Source organism: Diabrotica virgifera, chromosome 7 (assembly GCF_917563875.1).
Source record: "Diabrotica virgifera virgifera chromosome 7, PGI_DIABVI_V3a".
In the NCBI taxonomy this organism is placed as follows: Eukaryota; Metazoa; Arthropoda; class Insecta; order Coleoptera; family Chrysomelidae; genus Diabrotica; species Diabrotica virgifera.
Window position 1 is genome coordinate 194538399 of NC_065449.1, and position 12792 is coordinate 194551190.

The following is a 12792-nucleotide window of genomic DNA, read 5'->3' on the forward strand; positions in this document are numbered from 1 at the left end:
TAAATTAAAGACAATAATAGATACATTAGTTTTTATTGTAAAAAACTTAGTAAAACCAAGTGATAAATAATAAAAATTTAAAATACCATAGCATGCAACATAGAATTTTAAAAATTTATTTTTTAATTTTTTACTCAAATTTTGCCCCTTTTTGCGGCGCGCGTTGCTCTAAGAGGTCCTTTCCTTTGCTTACACCTAAATAGAGCGGTCCCTAGTAAAATTTTTAGTGTACTTAAAAAGAAATACTAGAAGACAATACTAAAATTATGATGTCCTTAGACAAATAAACTATAAACTTACGCGTAATGGTATGATAATAAATGGAAAACGCAAATCCAATTTTCAAACCTCCTGCTACTTGTACTCACGTGTGCTCATAGACTAAGAGCCGCTATAGGTGAAAATTCTTAATCATTTTAGGCACGACGGGACCCTATAACTTAAATAGTAGAACCTAAAAGAAAACGTTTGAACACTGTGCCGTCACTTTTCAGTGGCACATGCGTCTACAGTGGCGCATCAAACTTTCCACTTATGGACGGGATACATAAATTAAAAAATACCCTCCCTAATTACCAGAATTTAATTTTTTTCATTTTTTTAAGTTTTATGTGATTAAGACATAAGATTCATCGTAATTTTAACCCACCACCCCCTTCTCCCTGCCCCCACCATCAAAAACTTTATTTTTCGATTTTATTTTTTTTGGTGGGATGCAATCAATTTTAAAACTTCAAAAAATTTACACGCATAGTTAAGGGTTTTATAAAACACGTCTATTTTTTATAGACCTGTAGGTTGAGTGTACATAACCTCAAAATAATTAAAAAATTTTTTTTTTTGAAAAAAAGTATATAACTTTTTTTTGGGGATAGCTGCAGATCTAATTTTTTCTTAGTATTGTGTATTTTATCAAACACTATATTTCTGTTTTTTTTTCAGATTTTTCTGTAACGTTGGTCACCTTCAAAAATCCAAAAAACTGCTTTTTGAGGGGGTTTTGGGGGGTTTGAACGTGTTTTTCTGATTTTTAAATATTCTAAAGAACTCAGTTACTTCAAGTTACATATTACCTATAAAAACAAAATTGATTTGATATATTATGAAGTCAATAAAATAGGGAAAATCCCCCAAAAACAGTTTTTCGGATTATTGAAGGTGGGGAGACGGAAAAATCTGAAAAAAATTTAAAATATAGTGTTTGATAAAACGCACAAGATTAAGAAAAAATTAGACCGGCAGCTATTCCTCAAAAAAAGTTATACGCTTTTTTGAAAAAAAAAATTCTTTTAATTTTTTAGGTTATGTACACTCTACCTATGGGTCTATAAAAAATAGGCATGTTTTATAAAAGCCTCAACTATGCGTGTGAATTTTTTGAAATTTTAAAATTGATTGCATCCCACCAAAACAAACAAAAACGAAAAATGAAGTTTTTGATGGTGGGGGCAGGGGGAAGGAGGTGGTGGGTTAAAATCACGATGAATCCTATGTGTTAATCACATAGAACTTAAAAAAATAAAAAAAATTTAATTCTGTTAGTAAGTTCTGTTAACTTTTAATTTATTTATCCCGTCCATAAGTGGAAAGTTTGATGCGCCACTGTCGACGCATGTGCCACTGAAAAGTGACGGCACAGTGTTCAAACGTTTTCCTTTAGGTTCTACTATTTAAGTTATAGGGTCACACCGTGCCTAAAATGATTAAGAAATTTCACCTATAGCGGCTCTTAGTCTATCACGTTCAAAATAAAAATAAGTTGAGGATACAATATATCTACAGGTGCAGGCGTATTGGGGTTACAAAATAAATAAATAAATAAACAACCATGCACCATGTAAAGTCCCGCAAGCAACAATAAAAGTGAATGTTAAGATTTTTGAGACAACAAAAAGATTTTTCGGTTAAAATTTAAATTCAAACTTAGTAGCCAAAGGATCTGACACATCCTTTGATTATGTAAAATCATTCTTCTTCAAAATGTTCTTGCTATTAGAAATCAAAATCTGTTAAAAATTGACAAATTTCGCCACGTGCCGATTTTGGGAATCGGCACGTGGCAACAACTCATGATCTAGTCTCTAGTGGAGTGGATTCATTATTAATTATTACACACCTTGAGTTTTTATTGTTTCCTATTTACATTATTGTATTTGCAATTTTTTATTGTATTTGTGTTGAAATACTTACACCTGTAGCTTCCAAAAGCTGCAGTTTTCAAAATTCATGGTGATTCCATAAGTTGTGGTGATTCCAAAAAATGTGATTTTACTTAACTACGTTATGAACGTGGTGATTTTACAGCGGGATCTCTTACTATTAAACGAATAATAATTATATTTTTATTAGCATCATTATTAAGGAAATACGAAATAGATCTGTACGTTGATAAACATCTTTTTTAACATCCACAAAAATGTTAGCAGAAAGGTCAGTATTACATAATAAACTGATGAATAAATTATAACTTGTTGTTTACTATAATGTTTTGCATGACCATATTATTAGATTAGTAGGTAAATTAAATAAGTAATGAGAATATGAAATAGACTGAGAAATAAAAATAAACAGAATTACAAATCCAACTCATTATTCCTTAGAAGAATAAGATCCAATCTAAATAATAATTACGATAACTAAAATTGTGATTTTATGTAATTCTATGCAAATTACATAAAATTATGCTTCAAAACAAGATTTAGTGAATATATTTTGTTTTTGGACATAAATCAATATTTTTTGCTTTTTTTGCATAAAATCACATATCATCAGAATATCATCAAGATTATAAATAAATCTGGAACCATAAAAATTGGTAAACAAATTTTCAAATATTTTTACCTGGTTAATGCTGGTTGAGATCTTTATTACCTGGTCTGTGTTTTAACAAAATCTACAAGCTATAAACAGCATGAAACAAACAATGCACAACTTAATAAAACTAAAATTAGCAAACAAATATAACACTAATTAAGTAAGAGATTTACAAATTAATAAAAATATTATTAGTGCCATTGAGTATAAAAAATACGATGAAAACGATGCTATAGCACTACTTTATAGTCATCATTCATCATTAGAGAGCTGAATATATGCAACACAACATTACCAAAATATGCGCATATATATGCATTACTTTTACTACAAATATGCAGGTATTTTTTCTAAATTTGTCTAAATATGCAAATGCATATTAAAAATACTCAAAAATAAAACAATATATTAAATATAAACATTTATACTAAAAAATTCAACCTACATTTATGTTTAATACATATTTATTTTTCACATAAAAACAAATGAAATGACACACACAAACTGATATTATAATTAAATTAAGAATCTAAATTATAGTATGAATTTATAATCAAATATTCTTCAAAATTTTCAACTAGCAACTTTTGCCTTCTATCACAAAAAACGTGTTTGGACCCAGAAAAAGTTCGTTCTACATCTACTGATGTTATAGGACAATATTTTAATTTAGGCAATAAACTAATTTGCCAAGTCGTAAGATCTTCAGAAAAGTTGCCTTCAAAAATACATACAACTTTCCTCAAACAATCGAAGCCCTCATTTTTCTCTAAAACATTTTTTAATTTATTTCTAATTATAATACCTGTATTTCCGGGAATTTTTTGACAATGAGCAGAAAAAGTGTTAACAAGATTAACCGAATCACTTAATTGTCAATTCCTTTGTTCTAATGACTTTATTAGATCTGGTAATAAACTAAAATTCTTTTGTGGGACATGATGCTTTTGTTTGTCAGTTCCTCATTTAAAAAATGAAATGTGAAAATGAATGTAACTTACGATTTTGGAACAGGCCTTGCAAAATACTTTGTCTCCACTTAGCTTTAACTCGGGAAAACACTTTATCCAAGCACTTTTTTGAATGGTAGACATATTTAAATTTAATATATACCAATTACTTCAAAAACACTAAATACGATACAACGTTTACTTTAAACAAATGTTGGCCGGAAACTGACAAAATAAATATTAGACCCTTAAAAGCAGGTAGGTACCTACGACTTGCTACGCTAATAAAATAATATTTTTCTGGGAACACCCATAATTGTTAAATTCAGGTAGTAATGGGAAAGTCCAGATAGATAATAATGAGCGATATATAGATAAATAACGAGCTCGTTCATATCGAAGTTATAAAATTCCAACTAAGAGAGGAAAATTTTAAACTTTTATATAATTTATTTTTAAAATATTCAAAATAAATCGTGTTTAGCTTAAATATGCCATGTTGTGTTTGTTGTCTGAAAATATGCAATATATGCATCTATATCGCACCCTCAGTGCAAGACTGCAGTAAGTCAAAATAAGTAAGTTTCGAGATAAAGACGATTTTGTTTATTTTCGTGCTAATATCGGTGAAATAAGACACAAGTTTTAAGAAAAATTAACATTTAATTATGATTTTGCATGCTTTTCAGCCTATATTACATTATCCAAAAATAGAAATTTAAATAAAATGATATTAATGCAAAAAAAAAATTAGGAATTTCAAAGTTACAACACTTTTGCACGGAAAAAATTGTTAATCGCACTACACATTTAGTATTAGAATTACAAAGTTACAACAGTTTTGCACGGAGAAAATTGTAAAAAGTGTAGACACATTTACTTTTACAGTAAAACCTGTGTTACCGGCCACCTGCCAACATCGGCCACCTGTACTAACGGCCAGTTTAAAAATTCCCCAAATCAATTATGTATATCTAGACTACAAAAACTGGCAATACCGGCCACCTTTCTATATCGGCCGATAGTTCTTTCATTTTTAGTGGCCGTTGCTGACAGGTTTTACCGTAGATGAAAAAAATATGCATTGAAATCCAAATCCTGTGATTATTTGAGCATTATAAAATAAATACAAAAACATACTTTTATTTTGCAATTCCATGTTCAATTTACCCTGCACTTCTCGTAGACTTATTGTCGATAGGGTAGAGTCGTTATTGTTTTGGACGACGCCCCGTTTTGGTTTTTTCGGATTGACATCACTTTGGTTTTTTAATGTTTATTTTCATACCAAATCGCTCATAGGTCGAGTTGGTCTTGTCGATGAGTCTTTGTAGATCCAAGTCGGAATCCGCAATCAACACCGTATCATCGGCGTATTTAATGCTGTTAATATTTACGCCATTCACCTTTGCTCCACCCTTGGAATCCTCCAGTGCCTCTTTAAATATAAACTCGCAGTAAATATTAAACAGCAGGGGCGACAGAACAGATCCTTGTCTAACTCCCGTTCTTATTTCTACTTCTGAAACTTCTCTCCTAATTTGGTGACATAATAATAATATATTGATGAAATCAATATGTAATTTATAAATAAAAAATATACTTATTTTCATTTTTTTTTTATTTTAGGTGCCATCGCTGCTGGAAACTGTGTTGTTATTAAACCTTCAGAAGTAGCACAAGCTACTTCGAACCTCATCGCTAAATATTTGCCAAAGTATATAGATACCAATTGCTATCCCGTTTATACAGGCGGGCCAAAAGAAACAAGTGAATTGCTAGAACAGAGATTCGACTACATATTTTACACAGGATCTACAGAGGTATGTATTATCAGTAGTTAAAAAAAGAAGATTGCCTATGGGATATTTAAAATCTAAATAATATAAGCTTGTTCAATTAAAACATACCTTTTGTCAGGTTAGCCTTGGAATCAATTGTAATCACTTAACTGACGTTCTGAAAGGTTACTTACGTTCGTAAACATCACACTGATTACTTCCTATCATTTTAGTCTGGGCTGATTATCGGAGAATAAGCCATTTTTGGGAAAAGTTATTTACCAGCAATTTAATTGCTGGAATCGAATTATAAGATCCTATATATTAATAATATAGGTATGCAAAGTCCTCAGATAATGTGCTACTTTTTTTATAAACAAAATGGCACCCAAAAATCTTGTTTTTTTCAATTATTGCTTTATAACTCCGAAGATTTTAACTTTACAACAAAAACACTCAAATAAAAATTCACCGTGATTAAATTCTGCATAGAGACATGTTTTTCCCGATCTGCTTCGACGAAAATTTTCCTCGGAAAATGCGGGTTTTCCCAACAAAATCTTTAATTTTCAAAGAAAGTTTTAGATGAGTAATTATCTACCAATAATTAAATAATTTAGTGACTTAAAAGCATTCTTAGTTTAAATTATAGTTCCAGAAGCTGGTGAAAATTAAGCTAATAGTTTAGCAACAATTCAATTGTAAATTAATAAATTACGGTCGCAATAATAACCAAAATAATTATGATTCACTGATCAAACTTTGAAATCTTATAAAGATGAGATGCCTATTTAACATTTTGTCGACAAAATATAATTTTTTTATTTTTTTGCAAAATCTTTAAATGTTTTAATAAAATAGTTATAAACAAATTAACGTTTCTCAGAAAGTTTTTATTATATTATAATTGTAAAAAATAGCTAAAATGCGCATTTCAAATATCTTGAAAATGAATGCTTTAAAACTTTTTTGCAACCATTTGTAAAAAAGTTATGAAACAGCAAAATAAACATACGATTACTCTGGTGTTTATATATTTTTTTAATTCTTTCAAAGCGTAGAAGTGAGTTTAAAGTACAAGCTAATTATTTGCAAAAAAATATCGATTATCAGTTTAATGGTTATATTTTAGTTAAAGATTATAAATATATTTTTTTGACATTTACACGCGTGAAAGTAGACTAATACAGTACTGTAGCTAAAATTTTCACTCGGAGCGACGACCGGCCGCGCAACGTACACTTTTAATAAATAATGTATGCTGCGTGTCAGTCGCTTCGAGTGAACATTTTAGCTCCGACTCTGTATCAGGCCTACTTTTGCGCTAAAAATTACAAAAAAAGTATTTTTAATCTTTGATTAAAATAGAACCATTGCACTAATTTTTGACATTCTCTGTGAGTAATTAGTTTGTACCATAGACTCACATTTAAGCATTGAAACAATTAAAACAAATTATAAACAACGGAGAAATCGTATATTTACTTTGCTGTTTCATAACTTTTTTGCAAATGGTTGTAAAATTTTTTAAAACATTCATTTTCAAGACCTATGAAATACGCATTTCAAGTATTTTTTAAAATTAGAATATAATAAACAATTTCTGAGAAATGTTAATTTGTTTATAACAATTTTTTTAAAACATTTAAAGATTATGCAAAAAAATTAAAAAATTTATATTTTGTCGACAAAATATTAAATAGGCATCACATTTTTATAATTTTTTTAAGTTTGATCAATGTCTCATGATTATTTTGGTTGTGATTGCGACTGTAAATTGTTAATTAACAATTGAATTGTTGCTAAAATATTCGTTTCATTTTCACCGGTTTCTGAATTTATAATCTATACCAAGAATGGTTTTATTTCACCAAGCTATATAATTATTGATAAATAATTACTGGCCCAAAAAATGTATTTGAAAATTCGAGATTTTGTTGGAAAAACCCACATTTTCCGAGAAAAATTTTCGTCGGAGCAAATCGGGAAAAACTTGCCTCTATGTAGAATTAAATTGGGGTGAATTTTTATTTGAGTATTTTTGGTGTAAAGCTAAAATCTTCGGAGATATAGAGCAATAATTGAAAAAAATACGATCTATCGGCGCCATTTTGTTTATAAAAAAAGTAGCACACTATCTGCGGACTTTGCATACCTATATCAATAATATACAGGATCTTATAATTCGATTCCAGCAATAAAATTGCTGGTAAATAATCTTTCTTTGTACTTTACTAATTAGACCAGCGTATTATAACTATTTTTTTTTTCAAAATTTAAAGATTATGCAAAAAAAAATTTATATATTGTCGATAAAATATTAAACAAGCATCTCATCTTTATAATCTTTATAAGTTTGATCAATGTGTCATTTATTTTGGATATTATTGCGATCGTTAATTGTTAATTAACAATTGAATTGTTGCTAAAATATTCGTTTAATTTTCACCGGCTTCTGGAATTACAATCTATACCAATAAAGCTTTGATGTCGCTAAGTTATTTAATTATTGATTAATAATTACATACCTAAAATTGTATTTGAAAATTAGAGTTTTTGTTAGGAAATCCCGCATCTTCCGAAGAAAATTTTCGTCGGAGCAAATCGTGAAAAATAGATCTCTGCAAAATTTAATTGCGGTGAATTTTTATATGAGTGTTTTTGTTGTGAAGTTAAAATCTTCGGAGTTATAGAGCAATAATTGAACAAAATACGATTTGTCGACGCCATTTTGTTTATAAAAAAAGTAGCACACTATCTGCGGACTTTGTATACCTATATTATTAATATATAGGATCTTATAATTCGATTCCAACAACCAACAATAAAATTGCTGGTAAATAACTTTTCCATGAATTTAGCTAATTAGCCCAGAGTATTTGAATATGATTGTGATTTTGAGTACAGCGTCTTCAAAATTGCGTTTGTCGTCAAAATCCGTCCAAATGTAATCAGTGTACGGTCCTTCGAATTTCAACCTTTTACGGGCAAGGTCATCTTAACCTTTTTTAACATGAAAGAGCATTGCTCATAGAGTTTACAGGACCTAGATTAGGTTGATATGTATATCAATGAAAATATGTATAATGAAACTTTGATCAAGCAAAAGAACGAAAACGTTCAGAAAAACTCTTACGTGGTGTTAGTATTCTACACGGCATTGCTCGATTTTATGTTGCTAAAGAAATAAAAAGGAATTTACAACGAAAGAAATAAAGGATATTAAAGTATCCACCGTATAGTTCCGATTTATTACTCTACTGTTTTCACATCTTTGGACCACTGAAAGTGGCATTCAAAGGTACTCGTTTTTACATTCAAGGTTTTACATACAAGAATTCTTCAACCTACAGAGACAAGAACAAGAACTCATTAAACAGGGTATGCATCGGTTGGTGAAACACTGACAAATGTGCCTTAAATATAAGGATAATTATATGTAGATGTGTTTGCCGATAAAAGATACGTTTGAATTGAACAAACGTATAAGATACAAGAAAATAGAGTTTATTTAAAAAAAATCATTCTAACAATAAAACACTGAAAAAGTTTGTTTTCTATACTTCCACAAAATGTATTACAACTATGTGACTACAGCTATTTCGGCAGAGTGCCTTTCTGAAGTGATTTAGATTACTATGGGTTTGCCTTTTTAAAGTCTTTAACTGAAGATGTTGAGAGGTGGGGAGCTGTTTGTCTCGAATTGGTCATTCAGAATTATATTTGTATTTTTCAATTTATTAATTTCCATAGATTCTAATAAAGATAGCTCAAGGCCTTTATTTTGAATATACAGAATTTGAAACTGATCATTAAAATAATGATTATTAGGGAGCGGATTTATAGGCGATTAATTTTGATGAAATATGCGCATATATATGCGGTAAAAAATTACGAAATATGCGCAAGATATGCACAAAAATTCAAAAAATGCGCATTTCGAGATACCACAAATTTTCTGTTCTATTCTATTCTAAGGGGTTCTTTTATAGGGGGCGGCAATCTTATTTATTATCTTTCAAATAAAATTATTTTTTTATAATATATGCAATTTATTCACAGTTTTTACACAAACTGCTACCAATAGTTACCTATTTAAAATAAAACAACAATATCACTATATAGTTATTTATGATATAAGTGTTAAAAGTACACGTTTAAGGCACGCATGTGAAAGTTTGCAGAATGAGCGATAGCGAGTTCTGCAATTCACATGAGTGCCTTAAAAATGTACTTTTTAACAGGCATATCATACAATATTTTTGCTACAAACGTAATTACAGGACAATATCTACAAAAACTTTTACTTGAACTTGACTGACATTCAAATTTTATATTTTTTTGACATTACATCAAAATTGCATATACGGTCAATACGAACTGCAGTGCCTTAAATTTTTTTTAAAGCACTAGTGCCTTAAAGTAGCATTTTTAACGCTCGTATGGAGTGCTAAAAATGTCATTTTTAACACGGTTGTAGAAAAAATATATTATTATCTTTGATTATAATTCACTACAATGTGTTTTTCCAAATTCTTCACGAGGAAACATATTCTTTGATTAGATAAAATATTTTTATAACTTGAAAAACTACTTTCAACATCAATAGAAGTAATTGGGGCGTATTTAAAATAACTTGTTAATTTCCGCTAGAAAATCGTAAAACTATGGTTAAAGGTGTAAATTCTCTTAACAATAGAGGATTTAAAAGAATCACCAGAATTATAGGTACCTACTAAATATAATAAAAGTAAATAAAATTCGGATTTCCGGGTACCATCCTTCATCACTTTATCCTACAATCATTTTATAACGGGTTACTATAAGCACTATAAGTACTTTGTGTAAAGATCGGGTATTTTCTAAGAAAAAATTAAAGGCAGTGAATGAGCCGTCCTCTTCCCCAGGTAGTTCTCGAAATAATAGATACGACAGCCTGTGCGGGGAAATATTTTGTGTCAAATTAAAAAAGTTAAAATTTTTTTTGGACTCAAATGTTTTTTAATAGGCACAAAATACGCACGTTTCTTTAAAAATATGCAAAATTTAGTAAAGTTCTCAAATATGCGAAATATGCATGCAATATGCATTTAGCATAAAATCCGCTCCCTAATGATTATGATCTAGAAGGTGAAGTGCATGTAGAAGTGTCTCTTTTTCTATTGTTGAAAACTCTTTTGTGTTCTGCTATCCGTTTGTCCAAGATTCTGCCAGTTTGACCAATGTCGAGAAAGTCACCCCCTAATTAGTATCTTAAATGAACTTAATCGTTATGACTTCACAATTTTCTTGACTCGTGTATATATTGTTTATATGATCTGTAAGTTTCATCGGTTCAAAGTCCTTATTATTGAAAACGCTGTAGTTAAAATGGGTTGAACGAGTCACTGATCACGAATGTATGCAAATTTAGAAACACCAAATCTTAATCAATTTTTGTCTAACAGAAAAATAAAAAAATACATGATATTTAAAAAAGCAAATCTGACTTTTTTGTTTTTGAGATTTTTGGTATCTAACAATTTTTAAGTTATTTTGAAAAAAGCATAGTTTTCAAAATTTAAATTATTAAAAATTTTATTTTGAAACCAATTTTTTTCAAAAATAAGCACTTTAAATCGATGAAACTTACAGATCATATAAACACCACATAAGTAAAACAATTTGTGGAGTGGTAACGACTAATTTCATTTAAGTTGCTAATTAGCGGGTGGTCTTACCGATTTTTTTTGCAAAAACAAAAGGGATTAATTTTATTTTGAGCGTAACTTGCTTAGATTTAATGCTAGAAACTTTTTGTAAAAACAGAAATAAAGCATATTTTAAACACTTTAAAAAAGTTATATTGGGTTTTCCCCAAAAAGTATTTAATTTTTTAGATATTTCACGTCGAATTATTCTATTTGAAATTTGGTGAATATGAATCTATTTTTCATTGGCTATAACTTTGGTTCTACGAGATCCAGAGACCTATCACGTACACCATTTTTTTTTACTTTTTTGTAGGCTATATTTTCATGAAGAACGTTTTTTTCGACAAAATACTTACTTTTTGAGTGATTTGCAAAAAACCGTCTAGAAATGTGGTTATTTTGTTGAAAAATGAACATATTCACTCGCAAATAACTCAAAAAGTGTTGACTTGGCGAAAAAGCTCTATAGAACAAAAGTTACTTAAAATTAGTCAGTTTACCCATTTCCGGACTTATTTTGGACATATATTTTTTCACCCTCAAGAGGGGGTGAAAGTCACCCCCAGGGCAAAAGCACACATCGGCACAATATCACTTTTTTTCTTTGACATGTAAGCTATACGTATGCGAAATTTCATGTTAATCCAAGCGGTTCTTTAAAATTTAGAGCAAAAACCGTGAAAGAATGGACTATTAGATATAGAGTAATTGTTAAAAAGTTATGATTTATTAAAATTTTTTAATGTTATATAAAATAAATTGATGGACTAAATTGATGGCGTAATATTGATTAATTTTGTTTATTTAATAGGTAGGAAAAATTGTTCACAAAGCTGCAAGTAAATATCTGACGCCTACAACCTTAGAACTAGGAGGGAAAAATCCTGTATATGTTGACAAATCCGCCAATCTAAAAGCGACAGCTAAAAGAATATTATGGGGCAAATTTCAAAACTGCGGGCAGATTTGTATATCACCAGATTATATACTATGTACCCCAGAAGTACAGGTTAAGCTTTTAGGATTTATGGAAGACGTTATTAAGGAATTTTTTAATGGTAAGCTCCTCTATATGTATAAGTAAAGATCTGATATTAAGGTAATTTCAGAAGGTTTTTGGGATTGATAGATACGAATACGGAATAAGAACTGACCTCCGATATCCGAAAATCCTCGAAATTCCAGAAATAGACGTGTATATCAGTCACCCTGGGTACTAGTGCCTGTGCGCCTAGGGTCAGTTCTGATATTCGTGTTCAGCAACACCAAAAACTCTCAGAGCAATCTGCTTGTATCAATTTAATGCCGAAAACCCTCGAGACTTCAGTAGATGACGTGCCTCAGCTGTAACTCTGAACATCAGGTGCTCCTGGGATTGTGTGCTCAGTTATGATTGCGTATTCGTGTTCTTTGACCCCAAAAACCCCCGCATATCAAAATCTGGTCCTTAATATACTGATTTTGACATGTTTGTGCACCATTGGATGCATGGTATGCACTTTAAAATGCCATTATGCATTCCCATTTATTTTTCTATTGCATACTTTTTTCCTG

At 29.8% G+C, this 12792-nt stretch overlaps 2 protein-coding genes across 4 annotated transcripts in view; one reads left to right on the top strand and one right to left on the bottom strand.

The window, feature by feature from the left end:
• LOC114329602 (synaptotagmin-15-like) overlaps positions 1-12792 on the bottom strand; it is a 465421-nt gene that overhangs the window by 166579 nt on the left and 286050 nt on the right. The window lies entirely within an intron of this gene.
• The window catches only part of LOC114329601 (aldehyde dehydrogenase, dimeric NADP-preferring), a 118886-nt gene that overhangs the window by 72679 nt on the left and 33415 nt on the right, over positions 1-12792 (top strand). For all 3 annotated transcript variants that reach the window (XM_028278767.2, XM_050656161.1, XM_028278769.2), the window contains exons 2-3: positions 5394-5587; positions 12050-12296. In XM_028278767.2, coding sequence (XP_028134568.2) covers positions 5394-5587; positions 12050-12296 — 441 coding nt within the window. The remainder of the gene's footprint in view (positions 1-5393; positions 5588-12049; positions 12297-12792) is intronic.